Consider the following 21266-nt stretch of genomic DNA (forward strand, 5'->3'; position numbering starts at 1 on the left):
TCGATGTTTCGGGCGTGAGCCCTTCTTCAGGAATGAGGAGAGTGTGTCCAGCAGGCTAAGATAAAAGTTAGGGAGGAGGGACTTGGGAGAGGGGTGTTGGAAATGCGATAGGTGGAAGGAGGTCAAGGTGAGGGTGATAGGCCGGAGTGGGGGCAGAAGGGTCAGGAAGGAGATTGCAGGTTAGGAGGGCGGTGCTGAGTTCAAGGGATTTGACTGAGACAAGGTGGAGGGAGGAGAAATGGGGAAACTGGAGAAATCTAGGTTCATCCCTTGTGGTTGGAGGGTTCCTAGGCGGAAGATGAGGCGATCTTCCTCCAGCCGTCATGTTGCTATGGTCTGGCGATGGAGGAGTCCAAGGACCTGCATGCCTTTGGCGGAGTGGGAGGGGGAGTTGAAGTGTTGAGCCACGGGGTAGTTGGGTTGGTTGGTCTGGGTGTCCCAGAGGTGTTCCCTAGAATACACCACCTCCCACCCTGCCCCCTGTAAAAACGCCATCCCATCTTCCCAATTCCTTCGTCTCCGCCGCATCTGCTCCCAGGAGGACCAGTTCCGATACCGTTCAACCCAAATGGCCTCCTTCTTCAAAGACCGCAATTTCCCCCCCAGACGTGATCGACGATGCCCTCCTCCACATCTCTCCACTTCCCGCTCTTCCGCCCTTGTGCCCCGCCCCTCAATTGCCACCAGGACAGAACCCTACCTACCACCCCACCAACCTTCATATACATCGTATCATCCATCGTCATTTCCGCCACCTCCAAACGGGCCCCACCACCAGAGATATATTTCCCTCCCCTCCCCTATCTGTGTTCCGAAAAGACCACTCCCTCCGTGACTCCCTCGTCAGGTCCACACCCCCCACCAACCCAACCTCCACTCCCGGCACCTTCCCCCGCAACCGCAAGAAATGCAAAACTTGCGCCCACACCCCCCCCCCCCTCACGTTCCTCCAAGGCCCCAAGGGATCCCGCCATATCCGCCACAAATTCACCTGCACCTCCACAAACATCATTTACTGCATCTGCTGCACCCGATGTGGCCGCCTCGACATTGGGGAGACAGGCCGCCTACTTGCGGAATGTTTTAGGGAACACCTCTGGGACACCCGGGCCAACCAACCAAACCACCCCGTGGCTCAACACTTCAACTCCCCCTCCCACTCCGCCAAAGGCATGCAGGTCCTTGGACTCCTCCATCGCCAGACCATAGCAACATGACGGCTGGAGGAAGATCGCCTCATCTTCTGCCTAGGAACCCTCCAACCACAAAGGATGAACCTAGATTTCTCCAGTTTCCTCATTTCCCCTCCCCCCACTTTGTCTCAGTCAAATCCCTCGAACTCAGCACCGCCTTCCTAATCTGCAATCTTCTTCCCGATCTCTCTGCCCCCACCCCCACTCTGGCCTATCACCCTCACCTTGACCTCCTTCCACCTATCGCATTTCCAATGCCCCTCCTCCCTCCCTTTTATCTTAGCCTGCTGGACACACCTTCCTCTTTCCTGAAGAAGGGCTCACGCCCGAAACGTCGATTCTCCTGCTCTTTGGATGCTGCCTGACCACCTGCGCTTTTCCAGCAACACATTTTCAGCTCTGATCTCCAGCATCTGCAGTCCTCACTTTCTTCAGTAATATAAAGGAAGACTGTAAGTGTTTCTTTAAATAAAGGGCAAAAGAGAAACAAAATTGGCATTGGACAACTGGAAAATAACCTTGGGAGATAGTAGGGAGGAGAAAATACGGACTGCAAATGCTGGAGATAAGAGTCAACAAGTGTGGTACTGGAAAAGCACAGCTGGTCAGGCAGCATCTGAGGAGCACATTTTGAGCATAAGCTCCTCAGTCAACCTTTGGTTCTATGTCCTTTTTTGGAAAAACATGTAATTAAAGTTCAACATGTCTATTTGTGATCTGGGGTCATGATCCATGGTCATGACAGGCTTGGTAGCAAGATGGCGTTCATTTCAGGTTCGGAAAAATAATGGTAACCGAAGGGATTCCCTTCATCATCTAAATTTTCTTAATGCAGGTGATTGAAGAGTGACAAATATGACAGCCATACACATTTCCTGAGAGCTAGTCCTGAGTAACAAAAAGCAAATAGTATTTGGTTGATCCTGTTGATTTTTTTTTGAATGAAATGAGCAGAGAAGGGTGCTAACTAGAATACACTGAAGGTTGTCTATTTGGCTTTTAAGAAAGGTTTTCTGTTGTTATTTATCGGATGCAGACATTGTTGGCTAGGTCCATATTTATTGCCCTTCCCTAATGATCTGGAGAAGGTGAGCTGCCTTCCTGAACCTCGACAGTGGCAAGGACACCATGGTGCTGTTAGAGCAGGGGTTCCAAGATTGTGACCAGCATCAGTGAAGAAATAATAATAATCCAATTTCAAGTCAGGATTGTGTGTGACTTTGTGGGGAATTTTGAAGAGATGGTGTTCCCACGAATCTGCATTTATCTTTGAGGTGATAGTGGTCATGAGTTTAGAAGGTGTTGTCAGAGGAGCTTTGGTGACTTGCTGCAATGCATACTGTAGGATGTGATACTCATTGCAATACTTTGGCACCCTATTCACCATAAGTATTCACTTCCTTCACTCATAACAATCAGAGGCTGCTTTGTCCTGGATAGTGTAAACCTTAACTGTGTTGACCCTTCAAAGTCCTATTTCCTGACTTCCTGGTAAAGAAGGAAGAAGCCAAGGGAGTACTCAATGAATGACAAGGCATTAGGAAGCTCAGAGGAACAGAGGGCTTTTGGGGTGCATGTTCACGGATTCCTCGAAGTGGTGGGACAGCTAAATAGGGTAGTTAAGGCATATGGAACATGGCATAGATTATAAGAATAACAAGCAGGGAAGTCATGTTGGAACTGTACTGGACTTTGGTTAGGCCACAAGTGGAGTACTGTGTGCAATTCTGATCACCAAGTTATAGAGAGGATATGGTTGGCCTGGAGGGTGTACAGAGGAGATTCACCAGGAAGTTTCCTGGCGTGGAGCACTTCAGCTTGAGGAGGGGCAGGCAAAGCTGTTTTCTTTAGAGCAGAGGAGGCTGAGAAGGGATCTGATTGAGTTGTTTTAAGATTATAGGGCATGAGCAGTTGAACAGAAAGCAGCTGTTCCACTTGATTGAAGGGTTGATGATTACTTAGATCATAGATCACTTAGTGTGGAAACAGGCCCGTCGGCCCTACAAGTCCACACCGACCTGCCGAAGCGCAACTCATCCAGACCCATTCCCCTACATTTACCCCTTCCTGTAACACGGGCAATTTAGCATGGCCAATTCGCCTAACCTGCCATATTTGGAGTATGGGAGGAAACTGGAGCACCCGGAGGAAACCCAAGCAGACACGGGGAGCATGTGCAAACTCCACACAGACAGTCGCCTGAGGCGGGAATTGAATCCGGGTCTCTGGGCCACTGTGCCACCGAGCCGCCCACATGCAAAAGAACATAATTTGCAAGTGAAAGCCAGGAGGTTAGAGAGGATTTGAAGTAAATGTTTTTAATCCAGTGGGTGGTGAGAATCTAAACTTCGGTGTCAGGGAGGATAGTTGAGGTTGGAAAGATCACACACTTTACGAAGTGCTTAGATGAGCACTTGAAATGACATGACATTTAAGGCCATGAGCCAAGAGCTGGAAAATGGGGCTAGCATCGATTTAAAGTTTTCTTTGCCAGTGCTAACTTGATGGGCTCTTCCGTAATGTCTGATTCAATGACTGTCCTCAGGATGGATAAAAATGAATTCTGATAAATTAAGATTGGAGGATGTAAGTAGTTCCCCAAATTCTTGAAGAGTTGTCTGACCATGGCTATTTCTTTTTGGTTATGGTTTATTCCCAATAAAGTACGAGGCCTAATGTGTTGAATGTACGTAGGCTAAAATGATATTTTCAGGTTTCTTCCTCCCCCCAGCCCTCCAGTTATGAAGAAAGATCCTTGCCGTTAAATTTTAACTTTTTCCACCGCTGCTCCCAGACCTGCTGACTATTTCCATTATTTTTGTTTTATTTGCAATGTTAAACTTCTTCTGCAAAGTGCCCTAAGTTGTGGGGATGTGGGTTTGATCTGCTTTGTCCCTACTGCTTTATTTCTGTTTCAAGGTGCTGAGTTGGAAGCTAGGCAATTTCCAAATGAGTTGGAAAACATTGCCACCCGTTGTTAGATACATTCCTTTCACCCAATCTCACCCATCAAACTAACAGACTGGAAGGCAACTTATCACTTTATTCGCAGAAGATACGCAGCCCAAGATTATGTCATAGATATTCAAAAGGCAAATACACAAAAAAGCACCATTCTCTCCAGAAGCATGCTGTGCCTTAGATCTAGGCGACCAAGGGGCTGCTGTCTCTCATTGGAGAGAGACGACTGGTCACAAAGGTCACAATGTCTGAGATGAGGGGTGCAGTTAAGAGGTTGGGACCTTCATGGTGATATCAACTGGGGTGGGAATCAAACTCAACCATAGGCATTACTCTCTCGCAAACCAGCTGGCCAGCCAATGGAGCTGACCGACTGCCTGCAGCTCTACAGGTAATTCTTCAATAATGCTATAGTTGCATTCTTGTGCAACCCCACACTATAGAAGAGTCATGCTTCAAGTGTTGACGATATAATTGCAATACAGCAGACACAAGTTTTAAAAGTTTGCCCTTTAGAAACAGTGTTCCCAATTTGTCAATCATGTTCGAATGATGTTAAAAATCACAACACCAGGTTACAGTCCAACAGGTTTAATTGGAAGCACTAGCTTTCGGAGCGCCACTCCTTCATCAGGTGGTTGTGAAGAACACAATTGTAAGACACAAATTTATAGCAAAAATTGACCGTGAGATGTAACTGAAATTATACATTGAAAAATACCTTGATAGTTTGTTGATACTTTCATCTGTTCGAATACCATGATAGTTTCACTTCTTTCGTATGTAAATCACAAAACCTTTTTTTTAAAAGTTACATTCTCAGGCTAACTGTAACAATTGGTGTCAGCCAGATAATATGTTAAAGGTGTTAGCCCCCTGTGTTCCCTGTCTGTGCTATAACGTTTAGACTGATTCTAATCTAAAAAGTGAGTTAACAGAATCTTACATGGATTCATGCAGTTTTTGAGCAAAGTACAATGTAACTCTGCAAGTACAAATTCACTCCACATGTATGTATGTATGTGATGGGGGGGGTTGTGAGAGTGAGTGTATATGTGTGCGTAGGTGAATGTAGAGTGTCTAAGTCTGTGAGAGGATGCATGGGAGTGAGAGTGTCTGTGTGCGTGTCTGTATACGCATGTGTAAATAGGAGTGTGTGTGTGTGTGTGTATGTAGGAGTGTCTGTGTGTGTATGTTGTGCAATGGTAATCACCTGAAGTGTGGCATGAACCCAAGGTCCGGGTTGAGGCCCTCCCTATGGGTACGGAACTTAGCTATCAGCCCCACCAGAGGGCTGCTGCCCTGGGCTTGACATATATACTCAAACTGTCAGGAAATATAAAAATGCCAGATTCATCAGCCATACTCATAAGGTAGAGCAAAACATCACCCGTTCACAATGCAACGCCATCCAGGCTCTCAAAGCCAATCACAACATTGTCATCAAACCAGCAGGTAAAGGAGGAGCCATCGTAATTCAGAATAAAACAGATTACTGCAAGGAAGTGTACCGGCAATTGAACAACCAGGAACACTACAGGCAACTACCAGCTGATCTGACCAAAGAACATACCTGTGAATTAAACACGTCGATCAGGACTTTGGATCCAACCCTTCAGAGTTCCCTACGCGTCCTCTTTCCACATCTCGTGTAGGCGACTTCTACTGCCTGCCAAAGATAACAAAGCCAATACAGCAGGACGTCCCATCACATCAGGCAATGGGACCCTCTCCGGCTATGTTGAAGGCATCTTGAAACCTATTGTCCAGTGAATTCCCAGCTTCTGTCACGACACTATGGATTCCTTACAGAAACTCAGCATGCACAGACCAGTCGAACTGGGAACATTCATCGTTACAATGGACGTTTCAGCACTCTGCACCAGCATCTCCCACAATGACAGCAACACGGTGACAGCCTCAGTACTCAACACCAACAACTGCGAATCTCCAAACATCATCCTACAACTCATCCGCTTTATCTTTGATCACAACATCCTCACCTTTGACAACCAGTTCTTCATCCAGACACATGGAACAGCCATGGAAACCAAATTTGCACCCCAATATGCCAACATCTTCATGCACAGGTTCGAACAAGACTTCATCTCTACCCAGGATCTCCAACCAACATTATACACTGTACATTGACAACATTTTCTTCGAGGAGTCACTGATAAAACTACACAGTGATATCAACAAGTTTCATCCCACCATCAAACTCACCATGGACTACTCTCGACTATCTGTCTCATTCTTGGACATGTGCATCTCCATCAAGGACAGACATCTCAGCACCACGCTCTACCGCAAACCCCCAGACAACCTCACAATGCTACACTTCTCCAGCTTCCACCCAAAACATATTAAAACAGCCATCCCCTATGGACAAGCCCTACGCGTACACCAGATCTGCTCAGATGAGGAGGAATGTGACACCTGGAAGTACTCAGGGATGCCCTCATAAAAACAGGGTACGATGCTCAACTCATCGACCGCCAGTTCCAACGTGCCACAGAAGGGAACTGTAAAGACCTCAGGATACAGACACGTGCTGCAACTGACAGGGTACCCTTCCTTGTCCAGTACTTCCCAGAAGCTGAAAAACTACGCCATGTTCTTCGTGACCTGCAACACATTATCAATGAGGATGAGCACCTCGCCAAGACCTTCCCCACACTACCACTGCTCGCCTTTAACCAACCACCAAACCTCAAACAGATCATTGTTCATAGCAAGCTGCCTGGCTTTCAGGCCAACTCCATACAACCCTGTCACGGTAGGCGCTGCAAGACGTGTCAGAGTGTGGACATGGATACCACTATTACACGTGGGGACAGCTCCAACCATGTACGTGACAGGTACTCATGTGACTCAGCCAACATTGTCTATCTTATATGTTGCAGACAAGGATGCCCTGAGGCATGGTACATTGGGGAAACCAAGCAAAGGCTACGGCAATAGATGAGTGGGCACCGCACAATAGTCAACAGACAGGAGTGTTCCCTCCCAGTTGGGGAACACTTCAGCGGTCCAGGACATTCGACCTCGGACCTTCGGGTGACCATCCTCCAAGGCGGACGTTGGGACAGGCAGCAGCGAAAAGTGGCCGAACAGAGGCTGATAGCTAAGTTCCGTACCCATAGGGAGGGCTCAACTGGGGCCTTGGGTTCCTGTCACATTACAGGTGACCACCATTGCACTATATGTATACACATGCACGCCCGCACACGTGTGTGCGGTGAATTTGTACTTGCAGAGTTACATTGTACTTTGCTCAAAAACTGCATGAATCCATGTAAGACTCTAGTCAACTCACTTTTAAATTAGCATCAGTCTAAACATTATAGCACAGACAGGGAACACAGGGGGCTAACACCTTCAGCATATTATCTGGCTGACACCAATCGTTACTTTTTTTTAGATTAGATCACTTAGTGTGGAAACAGGCCCTTTGGCCCAACAAGTCCACACTGACCCTCCGAAGAGCAACCCACCCAGACCCATTCCCCTACATTTATCTCTTCACCTAACACTACGGGCAATTTAGCATAGCCAATTCACCTAACCTGCATGTTTTTGGACTGTGGGAGGAGACTGGAACACCTGGAGGAAACCCACGCAGACACTGGGAGAATGTGCAAACTCCACACAGACAGTTGCCTGAGGAGGGATTTGAACCCGGGTCTGTGGCGCTGAGAGGCAGCAGTGCTAACCACTGTGCCACCATATAGTTAACCTGAGAATGTAACTTCTTAAAAAAAGGTTTTGTGATTTACATATGAAAGAAGTGAAACTATCATGGTATTCGAACAGATGAAAGGCTCAACAAACAATCAAGGTATTTTTCAATGTATAATTTCCGTTACATCACACAGTAAACTTTTGCTATAAATTCTGACTTAGAATTGTGTGCTCCACAACCATCTGATGAAGAACCAGCGTTCCAAAAGCTAGTGCTTTCAAATAAACGTGTTGGAGTATAACCTGGTGTTGTGTGATTTTTAACTTTGCACACCCCAGTCCAGCACCAGCATCTCCAAATCATGACATTACAATGAACTTGCGTTAATGAAGCATGCGTTACAGCAGAGCGACCTGAACCAGTGTGATAGAAGAATTCTTCAATGGATATTGATCTTTTTCTGGCAAATCCTATTCAAGTGCTTGAATTGTCACTGCTATTACTAGTGGAGTTATGTAAGTGTACCTGAAACGCTTGTGGCTTATTTAATACTTGGCTTTGGCAGTCTGTCTTGTGAAGCCAAGGCCAATCACTTGGCTTTGATTGAGCTTTACCTCTTGCTGACTGGTTTGTTCTGTTTGGATCTTTATCACCTTGGGATTCCAAGAGCTTTGATTCTAATGTCTGCTTTTCTGTAATATTTCTCTTGTTTATGACACTGAAGGTGATTTGTATACAACAAGTTATACTTGAGTAAATCCCTAAATCAGATCATTGGGATCTGTTAATACCAGCAGTTTCAGATATGGGAATACTGATTGAAGTTTGTCTGTTGAGTCTGTGCAATGCTCAGCTAGCAAGTGCACTAAGATGTACTTGCTGGACCAGAAGTAGATCACTGTTTGTTGAGTGGAAATGAGAATTTTGTATTAAGTCTTAATTTTGGCACATGGGAGAAAGAATGAGCAGAAAAAAAGTTGACACACTTCTTATCTTTTTGTAATTTTCCAGAGAGTAGCAGCCGAGGCCAGATGGCATTGGGATCTCATGACCAATATCTGTCTCACAGCACAAATACTGCCATGGTTAAACCACAGCGAATGGAAGCATTTACCATCCAGTCAAAACTATCAGCTAGTGCACCAGAGTTCTACCCACCAGGCTTCATGGCAGTGCAGTCGGTGAGTATGGAGCAAGGATACAGTTTAGGGAAAGTGCGTTAAGGTGCTACAGGATTACGTGTTGCTCAGGTACTTCTCATAGTTCTTTCAATGTCCTTGTTTGGTCCTAAGCTTGAACGTTTGTTCAGTTCACCTGGCAACATGTTGTGGATAGTCAAAATCTCTTATCCAGTAAAAGAACGCATTGATGCTCTTTTCAGTTATGTCATTCTGGTCCTTTCTTCAGATAACAAGATTGCAGCCTCCTGCTGTGCTGCAGGATTTTAATGCAGTTCAATTGCGTTCTTCCTGAATTGCAAGTTTGTTTTATTGAAGTCACAATGGGATGAAGTGAGTCGGCAAAAACTTAGCAGATGGAATTTAACATGGGAAAATGAGAGGTTACGCAGTTTGGCAGGAGGAATAGGAGAGCTGCACATAATTAAATAGAGAAAAACTGCAAATAGCTACAGAGCAAAAGGATTTGGGAATCCTCATCCAACTAATCACAAGAAGCTTGTAGCCACATTTTCCTGGGTAATCGGGGAAGCAAGTGGAGTGTTCGCATTTATTTCAAAGTGACTGGAGTTGAAAAGTACGGCGGTCTTGCTAAATCTGTACAATGTAATCACAGGAATAGGTCGTTCAGCTCCTCAAGCCTGTGCACTATGGTCGTGATTGACCAACTAAAGCAGTATCCTGTTGTGTCGTTCTCCCATTCCCTTGATCCTTTTTTATTGATATTCATTTGTGGGATGGGGACATTGCTGGGTTTGGAAGGTGCTGTCTCAGGAACTTTGGTGAATTTCTAAAGTGCATCTTGTAGTTAGTACATGCTGCCGTGACAAAGCATGGGTGAAGGAGTGAGTGGGTACTTGTGGATATGGTGACAGTCAGCAGCTGCTTTGTCGTGGATAGTGTTGAGCTGCTTGAGTGTTGTTGGAGCTGCACTCATCTAGGCATGTGGGGAGTATTCCATCATACTCCAGACTTGTGCCTTGTAAATGGAGGTCAGGCTTTGGGAATTCGAGAGGTGAGTTACTTGCCTTGGTAGTCACTGCATTTATCTGGCAAGTCCAGTTGAGCTTCTGGTCAGTGCTAACACAGAGGATGTTGATACCGGGAGGAATGATGGTTACACCATTGAATGTCTAAGGGCAGTGATTAGATTGTCTTGGGGATGGTCATTGCCTGGCATTTCTGTGGCATGAATGTTACTTGTCACTTGTTAATCCGAGCCTGGATCTTGTCCAGATCTTGTTTCATTTGAACATGGACTACTTCTGTATCTGAGGCGTTATGAATTGTGTTGAACGTTGTGATTATTATTGGCAAACATCCCCAATTCTGACCTTATGGTCAAGAGAAGATCATTGATGAAGCAGCTGAAGATTTTTGTTCTGGACTTGTGACCTGAATAACTATATTTAACTCCTTGAAGACATTGTGTTTTGGCCTTGACACACTCTGTGGCAGAAAATTCCATAGGCTCACCACTTGAAAGAAAATTCTCCTTAACCCAATCATCCGTGGTCTACCTTGTATCTTTAGACTATGATTTCGACAGGTTCTGGACTCTCCAGTTATCAGCGGCATGCTTTCTGTGATTACCATATCTAAACATGTTGGAATTTTATAGGTTACTCCGATATCTCCCCTCATACTTCTAAACTTGAGTGAATATAGTTATAACCAATTCAGTCTCTCCCTATACATCAGTCCTGCCGTCCCAGGAATCAGTCTGGTAAAGCTTCATTGTACTCCCTCTATATCCAGAATACCCTTCCTCCAATAAGGAGACCAAAGTGTAAGCAGTATTCTAATTGTAGTCTCAGGAAGGTCACCTCCATTGGAGCAAAACATCTCTGCTCCTAGGCTTGAACCCTCTTACTATGAAGGCTTTACATATCATTTGCTGCCTTTATTGTCTACCGCATCTGCATGCTTTCTTTCAGTGACTCGTATGCGAGGACATGTAGGTCTTGTTGTACTCCTACTTCTGAAATCTATCACCATTCACATCATCACCTGTCTTCCTGATATTGCTGCCAGTGTGAATAACCTCATGTATCCATGCGATGCTTCATCGGTTATGCATTTGTCCAGTTGCTCAACTTGTCCAAATCACACTGTCTCTTTGCACTGGGCTCCAAGAACTGTGTCTGCCAGTACCCACATCCAAGATTAAGGGCCTTGACATAGCAGATGTATAAAGAGTTTAGCAGCGAAGACAGTTGAGGAAAAATCAACTGTCAGAAATTTAAAACTAGATTGGGACTCAAACCAAAGATGTATCCTACTGAGAAAAGGATTTTAGGGAAGGATAAGCCAACTGGTGAACCAAGGAAGTTAAGGCTAGCATTAACTTGAACAACAAAAGACATCCACAAAAATGACAGCAGGAAAAGGTAATCTTGAGCGCAATCTTGCGAGTAATACCAAGGTGCACAGCAAGAGCTTTTTTAAGTCACCAAAAAGAAAGTGGGAGGTCAAAGTTAACACAGGCTTCAAAGAGGATGAGGCTGGGGAATAAGACGTCCACACCTGTGCATACCTGTTAATCTGGAAACTAATGTGCGAGCAATTCCAGACTCTGTCATCATGAACAATTCCAATTACATCATGCAGAAACAAAACACACATTGTAAGCCCAGTTTAGTGGGAGGTGTGGGGTCTTGAATGTTGGGTGGAATGACAATGAGGGATAGTTTTGAGGGCAAACTGCAAAACTCATTTTAAATTAATTTGTTGATTTCTTAAATGGCGAGAGACTACGCAAAAACTACAGTACATGGGGATTTAGGGTGTGTCATGCATCAGGTAAAAAATGAGGTCTGCAGATGCTGGAGATCACAGTTGAAAATGTGTTGCTGGTTAAAGCACAGCAGGTTAGGCAGCATCCAAGGAATAGGAAATTCGACGTTTCGGGCATAAGCCCTTCATCAGGAATGAGGAGAGTGTGCCAAGCAGGCTAAGATAAAAGGTAGGGAGGAGGGACTTGGGGGAGGGGCGATGGTGATGTGATAGGTGGAAGGAGGTCAAGGTGAGGGTGATAGACTGGAGTGGGGTGGGGGCGGAGAGGTTAGGAAGAAGATTGCAGGTTAGGAGGGCGGTGCTGAGTTGAGGGAACCGACTGAGATAAGGTGGGGGGGGGGAAATGAGGAAACTGGAGAAATCTGAGTTCAATCTGTGTCATGCATCAGTCTTTTTTGAAATTCCTTTGTGGTACATTGGCATTGCTGACTGGCCAGCATTTATTGCCTGTCCTTCGGTTGCCCCATAGACAATAGGGGTGAGCTGCCTCCTTGAACTGCTGTAGGTAGACCCACAATGCCCTGAGGGAGGGAATTCCAGGATTTTGACCCAGTGATACTGAAGGAGCGGCAACATATTTCCAAGTCAGGATGGTGAGTGGCTTGGAATGGAACTTGCAGGGCACGGTGTTCTGCTGCCCTTATTCGTTTAGATGTGAGTGGTCATGGGTTTGGAAGATGCTGTCTGAGGAATGCAGTAGCCGAGTGGTATTATCGTTAGACTATGACTCTAGAAACTTGGCTAATGTTCGGCTGATCCAGGTTCAAAGCCTGCACAGCAGCTGATGAAATTTGAGTTCAATACAAAAAAAATCTGGAATTTAGAAACCATGAAATGATTGTTGGAAAGAAGAACCCCATGTAGCTCACTATTGTCTGCAATCTTCACCTGGTCTGCTCTAAGCATGACTTCAAATCCACAGCAGTGTGGTTGACTGTCAGTTGCTGTCTGAAATGGCCTAACAAACCTATCAATTGTTAGAAAGTCTGAATGAAGAAATTAAATCAGCCATTCCACTCTTTATCAACCTAGACCCTGAAAAAGGCAACAGCAGAAACAGCCCTGTCAGTCCTGCAAAATCCTCATTACTAATGTGGGGGCTAGTGTCAAAATTGGGAGAGCTGTCTCACAAACTAGCCAAGCAACAACATCATACTCCAGTTTAATCATACCTTACAGACAATGTCCCAGACACCAACATCCCAATCCCTGGATTTGTTCTATCCCATTGGCAGGACAGACCCAGCAAAGGTGATTGCACGCAGGTATACAGTCAGGAGGGAGTTGACCTGGGAGTCCTGAAAACTGACTCTAGTACCCTTGAAGTCTGATGGCAAGGAAACCACCTGATCAATCAGTCTTGCTCCAAGTTGAAGAACACTTAGAGGAGACACCGAGGATGGCAAGAGTGCAAAATGCACTGCAGGTGGGTGTTTTAATATCCACCCAAGAGTAGTTCGGCAGCAACACTGTTGATTGAGCTGGTTGGGTCTGAAAGGACAGAGCTGTAAGATTGCATCTGTAGCAGGTGGTGAGGGATCAGGGAAAAATATTTGTGACCTCATCCTTACCACTTTGGCTGCAGATGCATCTGTCTATGACAGTATCGGTAAGAGTAATCACTGCGCAGGCCTTGTGGAGACAAAGTCCTGCCTTCACATTGAGAATACCCCCATAGTGTTGTGGGGCACTTCCACTGTTCTAAATAGCATCGACCTGACAATGTGGAAAATTGACCAGGTTTACACACACAAAGCAGTATAAATGCAATTCTGGTTAACAAGCCAGTTATCATGCCTTGATCATCACTGAAGTGATGGAAGATGTCATCAGTGGTGCTGTCAAACAGCACCTGCTCAGTGGCGCCTAGTTTGGGTTCCACCAGGGCCACTCAGCCCCTGACCTCATTGCAGCCTTGGTTCAAACATGGACAAAAGAGTTAACTTCCAGAGGTGAGGTGAGAGTAACAGACCTTATTTGATTGGGTGTGGCATCCAGGAGCCCTGGAAAAACTGGAATCAATAGCTATCGGGGTGAAGTTTCCACTGTTTGAAGTCATACCTGGTACGTAGGAAAATGGTTGTGGTTGGTGGGGATTAGTCAATTCTGCTCCAGGACATCTCTAAGAGCTTCTCAGGGTAGTGTCCTCAGCCCAACCATCTTCAGCTGCTTTATCAATGACCTTCTCTCCATCGTGTCAGATATAGTGTGCGATCATAGGTGAACAATGTTCAACATTCCTAACTCCTCAGATACTGAAACAATCCATGTCCAAATGCAATGATATCTGGACAGTATCCAGGCTTGGGCTGACAGTGGTAAGTCACATTCACAACTCACAAATGCCAAGCAATGATCATCTCCAACTAGTGACTGTCTAACCACTGCCCCATTATATTCAACGGTGTTACTATCACTGAATCTCCTACTATTAACATCCTTTGGAGTTACTATTTACCAGAAACTTAACTGGACTTGCCTCATGTAGCTGCAAGAACAGGTCAGAGGTGGGGAATACTGTAGTGTGTGACCACCTTCTGACTCCCCAGAAAGAAGGTGCAGGAATGTGATAGAATCCTCTTCACTCATTGGGATGGGTGCAGCTCCAACAAGACCCAAGAAGCTTGACACTACCTTGGGCAAAACAGCCCACTTGATTGGCAGCACATCTACAAGCATCCAATCCCTCCATCACTAATGCTCAGTCACAGTAATGTGTACAATCTACAAGATGCACTGCAGAAATTCACCAAAGATCCTTAGACAGCAAAAAAAGTAGCACGCAACTTCAATTTAGTGGGGAAGGTAAATGGAATGTTGGGCTTTATTTCAAATGGTGTTGAGTATAAATGTAACAGATCTTTGTAATACTATTCAAGGCCCTAGTTTAACCACAACTGAACTACTGTAAATAGTTCTTCCTTTTATCTAAGGAAATCTACTGATATTGGAGGCAGGCCAGAAAAGGCTTACTAAGCAAATGTCAGGTTTGGAAAGACTGTCTTAGGAGAAGAGATTGAGTAAGTTTGGCCTATACTCTTTGAAGTTCTGAAGAATGAGGGGTAATATTAGTGAAATATGCAAGAATCTTGGCATACTTGCAGATTAGATGCAAAATGCAGAGAGCATAATCTCCAAATCAGGGGACTAGTATGTAAGTTAGAGATGAGGATGAAAACTCTGCAAACTCTCCAATAGGTTTGAGGTTCTCTCGGCTTGTTTAGATCAAAGCAGGGCTGTGGGAGACATGAGCTAAATTAGCATGACACAGTATTACAAGTCCAAGAGATGGAAGCAAACAGAATATAATCATAGGGGACAGCGTAATTTCTACAGCCAAGAGAATGAGTCCTGGTGACTGTGTTCTCTGACCAGTGCTAGGGTTCGGGGGATCAATGTTGGCACCAATGACACCTGTAGAAGTGGGAATGAAGTTGTGCATATTCAGTCCGCAGAGCTAGGCACCAGATTAAAAAAACGAAGCTCAATGGTGTAATCTGTAGATTATTATCTGAGCCACGAGCAAATTAACATATCAATGAATAGCTGAAACACAGGTACAAGGCAAGTGGGGTTTGGTCATGAGGCACTGGGACCAATACTGGGGAAAGTAGGATTTGCACTATTGAGATAGTACATATAGATGGTCTGCATCTAAACTGTGCTGGTACAGATGTGATTGGGAACTGCATAACTGGAGTAGAATGGGTTTTAAATGTTAAGTGGGTGGTGATGGCCCAGTTTTAGGAAATTGTGAATAGAAGGTGAGGTTGGATGCTACAGAGGAAGTATTTTTAATGTTGAGAATGCAAGACAGTGACAGAAAAAGACAGCGAAATGTACATCAGAGTAAATTAACTAAGACTCGATTACAAAAATAATTCAAGAACAAAACTCAAGGCACTAAATTTGAATGCACATATTGTGCACAACGAAACAACAGCTCCCGACCTTCGAGAGCATTGAATATTACACCTTCATTTACTTGAAATTCTTCCCCTCTGGGTACCGAGTTCACTAAGTCAACTCGGCAAACAGATGCGAGCGTCATTCGCATATAATGTGGTCTTGTGTGCCTTTGATCCCACTTCTGGGGCAGTTATGTTAGGATCCCTATGGATAGTCTCTGCCAGCAGTTCAATCACTAATGTAAAAAGTATAGGTGAGGGGGACAGCCTTGGTAACTGTTCCTACCGACACCAAAAAGTACATCATTGGTGAAAACTGCAGCCAGAGGATCACTATAAAGGACCCACCTAATAATGACTTCACCTTGACCAAACCGTTCCTTTAAAAAACGTTATGGCCAGTCAACCTGATCAAATGCTTTCCTTGCATCAAAAGACATCACTAATCCCTGGACTGATTGCTGTTGACATGCTTGGACCATATTTAAGTAACCTAACATTGTTGGTGGATCTGCGCCCTTTTATAAAACTGGTCTGGTCTGCTTTAACAATGGAAGTAAAACAATGTGTTTTTTTTCCTGGCCAGATATTTGCCCAGCCTGACACCATGCTCAAGCAACCTTTGTTTCGCCAAAAAAAGTTCCTTCCTTGCTGTCTGAGTGAGCATGGAATTCAAGGTTGACCCAAGACCTGTGACCTGCTGTAAGTTAGCCACCGATAGCTTATCACAGTATGCCGTCCTGGCTGCTTTCACTCGTGCCTTGAGTAGACACTGCTGCTCTCCCTTCTGTCGCTTCCAACTGGCAGAGTAAGAGATTAATTATCCCCCTTGCGTAAGCCTTAGCAGTCTCCTAGAGAATGGACAGGTTACTAGCCATATATAAATTGATGGCTAAGAATGCTTTAAACTCATTCGAGTAATACTCAATGAACTTAATGTCCTTGAAAATAAAGGGATCCATTTGCCAGTGCCTTGAACCTGTTACATTGCCCTTAATCTTGACCACTAAGTTTACTGTTACGTGATCTGAAATGTTAATATTCCCAATTATGCAGGACATCACCGAATCCAAAAAAAAATTGCAGGGATAGGAAAAGATCAATCCTTGTGTGATACTTGGGCAGATTAGAAAAAAATGTCCATATCCTTTCGACCATCCAGTCTATTTTAAAGTGTCCAGAAAGGTTTTTTGCTTTTTCTGAAGAATCAAATGAGCATACAGACACATGAGTAAAATGAAGCACCACCAGATACCTTACTGAATACAGAGGTCCCTCAGTCTTTTCTTAACCTCATCAAAGGACTTCCTTTTATGGACCATGGCTGCAGAAAAGTCCTGGAAGAACATTGTCCTGGATCCTTTGTAAATCAAGGCCTGTGGATCCTTCCCCTGCTTTCTGGAAGCTTCCATAACACTCTGCTTGTCCCTGTCGCATTGAAATCGCACTAGGACCGGGCAGGGGTGCTGGTCGGAACCCGGCCTGCGTACTGCAAGCCGGTGAGCTCTGTCGACCTGCTTCAGCCTCCCAACCAAGAATTTGCAGCAGACAGTCTTCAAAAAAAACTTAGTGCCTGCTTACCTTCCACTTCCCCTGGCAACCCGATGATCCGGATATTCTTTCTCTTACCTCTGTTTTCGAGGTCATCAACCTGCTCAGTTAAGGCCTAATCCCGTTTCTCGAGGGCTTGCATCTGCTTCGTCGAGGACTTGATCACAGTCTCTGCTGTGGTCTGCTGGTCAACCACCTCAATTTGCTTTCTGAGCCCTTCAAGCTCCTGCTCATGCAGGAGTTCAGTTCCAGCCGAGTGTGACTCGCCTTGATTGTTTCCTGGCGTTCAAGAACTCTGCAGCCAAGGTTTGTTGGGTAAGTGATTTGAAAAAGTTTCAAAGGAGGCTGTAGCTGCGGTTGCGAGCGTGCCTGATGCTGCTGGCGAATGTCCCATATCTTCGGACTTAGTTGAACCTTTACCTTTTGTCGTCATCATCACTTACCAAACAAAAAATTATAATGATTCCCCAACTGTTTAACTCTCGAATTTTTCTGGAATAACTTTTAGATGGGGAGGGCAAAAGCACCACTTCGCCTGAATTGTGCAGAGCTCAGCAGAGCAGATCTTTCAGATCGCCCCCATCTTGGATCCCCCTTCAGTATTTTTAAGGCAGAGGTAGATAGTTCTTGATTATCAAGGATAATGAAGGTTATCAAGGATATGTGAATGTAGAGTTGCAGTTGAAATCAGATCAGCAATGATCTTATTGAATGATGGCGCAGGCTTGATGGGCTGGGTGACCTACGCTTGTTCCATGGATTATGTTAATATTGTATTTAGAAGAGCAAGAGGTGTACTCGGTGAAACTGACAAAATATTTAAAAAGGGATGGACGGAGTAGGTATAGCCAAATCTCTTCTGGTTGAGAAGTTAGAAACCGTTGCACAATTTAAAAGTAAAGGGAGGGGTGTTCTGAGTTGAAACTATTTTTAGCCAGAGGATTGTGAACATTTTTACTTGTCTGTGGAATTCACTAAGTCTGTGGAGATGGATTTCTCATCGGGGCATGTAGGTAAAGGGGTGAATCAGCCTTGAATGCGGGTCAGACTGAATGGGCTACTTCTGTTTGCATGTTCCTCCTCATCTTGTAAACTTCCCTTTGCTCTTCCTTGTTTAATATGTGCCTTTACCCTTGGTATCTCAACAGAAAGTTCCAGATGAGGCATTTGTGGAATTTGAAATACCCTCTGACCTCATACTTGCTGATTATCTCCATGATTTTTTGACTCTATTGACCTCTCTGCCTGGGAGCTTTGAACTGGAGATTGTGAATTTCACGGAGGTGATGAATGGCTGGGTCAACACTGATGAAGCACTTCAAGAAGTGGTAGAAATAATCTATCAGCAGGTGAGATTTGCCAGTCTATGTTTGTGAGTAGTGTTTGGTTGGGAGGAAGAGAGCACATGCATGAAATATCTGGGGTGTTAGACTGTGTTTGTATTGTTATGACCAGGTTGAGGGTGGAGTGATTGGCTTCTCTTTAATCAAACCTGTTCTGGTCTGTATCAACAAATATTTTCACTTTTTTAGTATACAGTTATCACACTTCAATGAAAACGTACTTCTAAAATGAGCAAGCCAAATTGCAAGGTTTTTATGAATAAATGTTATCACAATCCACAAAAAAAGTAACATCGAGCATGCTGGTAATGAGTATAAAGGGGGCCTGGGGCATTGTCTTGAACAGACAGGAAAGCAAAGGTAATTGATCTTCAAGTTTTTAAAGAGTTCTTGATATTAGAGATTTTGAGTCTGGGCCCAGTTGTGAAGATGTTGTGTCATATTGGTCTGGTTTATAGGTCTTGAGTTTTCAGTGAATGACTGTTGAAGTTTTTATTCCTGGGCATTGACGTTAACATTGAGAGAGATTGAAGGGGAGACCCCCAACTTCCCCTCATAAATTCATGTTCATTTCTTCTTCAGTACTTAACTTTTCTTTAGATAAATCCAGTTGTCTACACCATATGTTCAATTGACCCTTCAAGCTGATTACACTTTTATCTCCAAAGACTAAAATGGCAGCAAGATGTGAAACTATGCAGTGAGTCAAGAGGAAGAGGGATCAAGGACAAAAAACCGGAGAATAAGACAAGTACTAAACAGAGGAATTGAGGGCCAGGATCAATCCATCAACATAGTGGAAAATGGTGGGATTGTGCTAAGTAATCTTAACAAGACAGGCCTTTTGACTTTGTGCCTTAATGCATGGATCATTTGCGATAAAGTGGATGACTTAATCATGCAAGTTGATCAAAGTAGGTATGATATTGTAAGAGACGTGGATAAAAGGTGACCGGGGTTAGGAACTGAATATCCAACGGTATTCAGTATTTAAGAAAGATAGGCAAGAAGGAAAAGGTGTTGTAGTTACATTGCTCATCAGAGGAAATTAATACAATCGTGAGGAAGGATAGAGGCTCCAACAATGTGGAATCAGGAATGGGTAGAGTTACACCAAAACACAATAAAACAGCTGGAGATTTTTCAGACTCCTATACTGTTGGGGTGACATTTGGAATGGCATTAAGCAATAAAGGAACATCTGTAATTTTAGGTGGCTTTAATCTGTATATACATTGTGCAAATCACATCAGTAGTAATGGTAGAGGAGGAAGTCCTGAAGAGTGCTGGTTTCTGGACCAATACATTGAGAAACTGACTAGAGAGCATGTAATGAGAAAGGAATAATTGACAGTGTAGTTGTGTGACGCCCTTTGGTGCTGAGCAACCAAATATGTTAGAATTCCTCATGAAGGTGGAGAGTGATGTTGATTTTGAGACTCTCAGTCCTGAATCTAAATAGAAGGAATTCCAAAGGTGTGAGGCTCGATTTGGCAATGATAGTTAGGGAACACTACTTAAAGGGATGACAGTGGAAAGGCAATGGCAATCATTCCAAGAGTGCGAAGGTGAACAGCAACAACGCTCATTCATTGCTGTCTGGCACAAAAGTAAAATGGGATGGGTGGCCAAAACGTCATGCACAGGAAAAAATATCTAATACTAGGTCCATGGAAGGGACAGAGAAATTGGCCTGAAAACAATTACAGACCAAATGAATAGGAGCTTAAAATTTAGCAAAGGATGACTAGGGAATTGATTAAGAAAGGGAAAACAGTAAAAGAGTAAGCTGACAAGTAACACACAAACTGAGTTTAAATGTTTTTCCGCATAGGTGAAGGGAAAAGGTTTGGTGAAGATAAATGTAGGTTCCCTACAATCAGAAACAGGAGAATTCATAATGGGACGCAAAACTAAATGCATACTTTAGTTCTGTTCACAAAGGAAGGCACAAATAACAAATACCAGAAATGATGGGCAACACTTTAGTGAGAGGGTGGAACTGAAGGAAATCAGTTTTTAGCAGGGAAATAGTGTTGGGGTTATTGTTGGGATTGAAAGCAGGTAAATCCCAGGGGCCTCATATCTACGTTGCAGAGTACTCAGGGAGGCAATGGCCTAGTGGTATTATTGCTGGATTGTTGTTAATCCAGAGACCCAGGCAGATGGTGAAATTTGAATTCAGTGAAAATTTGCAATGAAGAGTCTAATGACCATGAATCCATTATCGATTGTGGAAAAAACCCAGTTGGTTCACTAATGTCTTTTAGGGAAGGAAACTGCCATCCTTACCTGACCTGGCGTGGTTGGTTCTAAAATGCCATCTGGGCAGTTCAGGATGGGCAGTAAAGGTTGGCATAGCCAGCAATGTCCTCGTGAATGAATTTTAAAAAGCTTAACCAAGTGGCTCCAGAAGTGGTGGGTGAATTGGTGGTCATTTTCAAGATTTTATGCCATGTGCTGCAGTGCCTATAGATTGGATGGCAACTAATGTAGCCCCTCTATTTCAAAAAGACACAGAGAGAAAACAGGAATTATAGACCAGTCAACCTGATGTTGGCCATGGGAAAATGCTTGAGTCCATTATAAAAGAATTAACAGCTGAGCATTTGGAAAATAGTGGCCGGATGGACAGAGTCATCATCGATTTA

At 44.3% G+C, this 21266-nt stretch overlaps 1 protein-coding gene across 1 annotated transcript in view; it reads left to right on the plus strand.

Moving 5' to 3' along the window:
* paip1 (poly(A) binding protein interacting protein 1) overlaps positions 1–21266 on the plus strand; it is a 67665-nt gene that overhangs the window by 17592 nt on the left and 28807 nt on the right. The window contains exons 2-3 of the mRNA XM_060842381.1: positions 8851–9020; positions 18421–18621. Of these exons, the coding sequence (XP_060698364.1) occupies positions 8871–9020; positions 18421–18621 (351 nt within the window). The 5' untranslated portion in view covers positions 8851–8870. The remainder of the gene's footprint in view (positions 1–8850; positions 9021–18420; positions 18622–21266) is intronic.

The sequence above is a fragment of the Hemiscyllium ocellatum genome, chromosome 2 (assembly GCF_020745735.1).
Source record: "Hemiscyllium ocellatum isolate sHemOce1 chromosome 2, sHemOce1.pat.X.cur, whole genome shotgun sequence".
In the NCBI taxonomy this organism is placed as follows: domain Eukaryota; kingdom Metazoa; phylum Chordata; class Chondrichthyes; order Orectolobiformes; family Hemiscylliidae; genus Hemiscyllium; species Hemiscyllium ocellatum.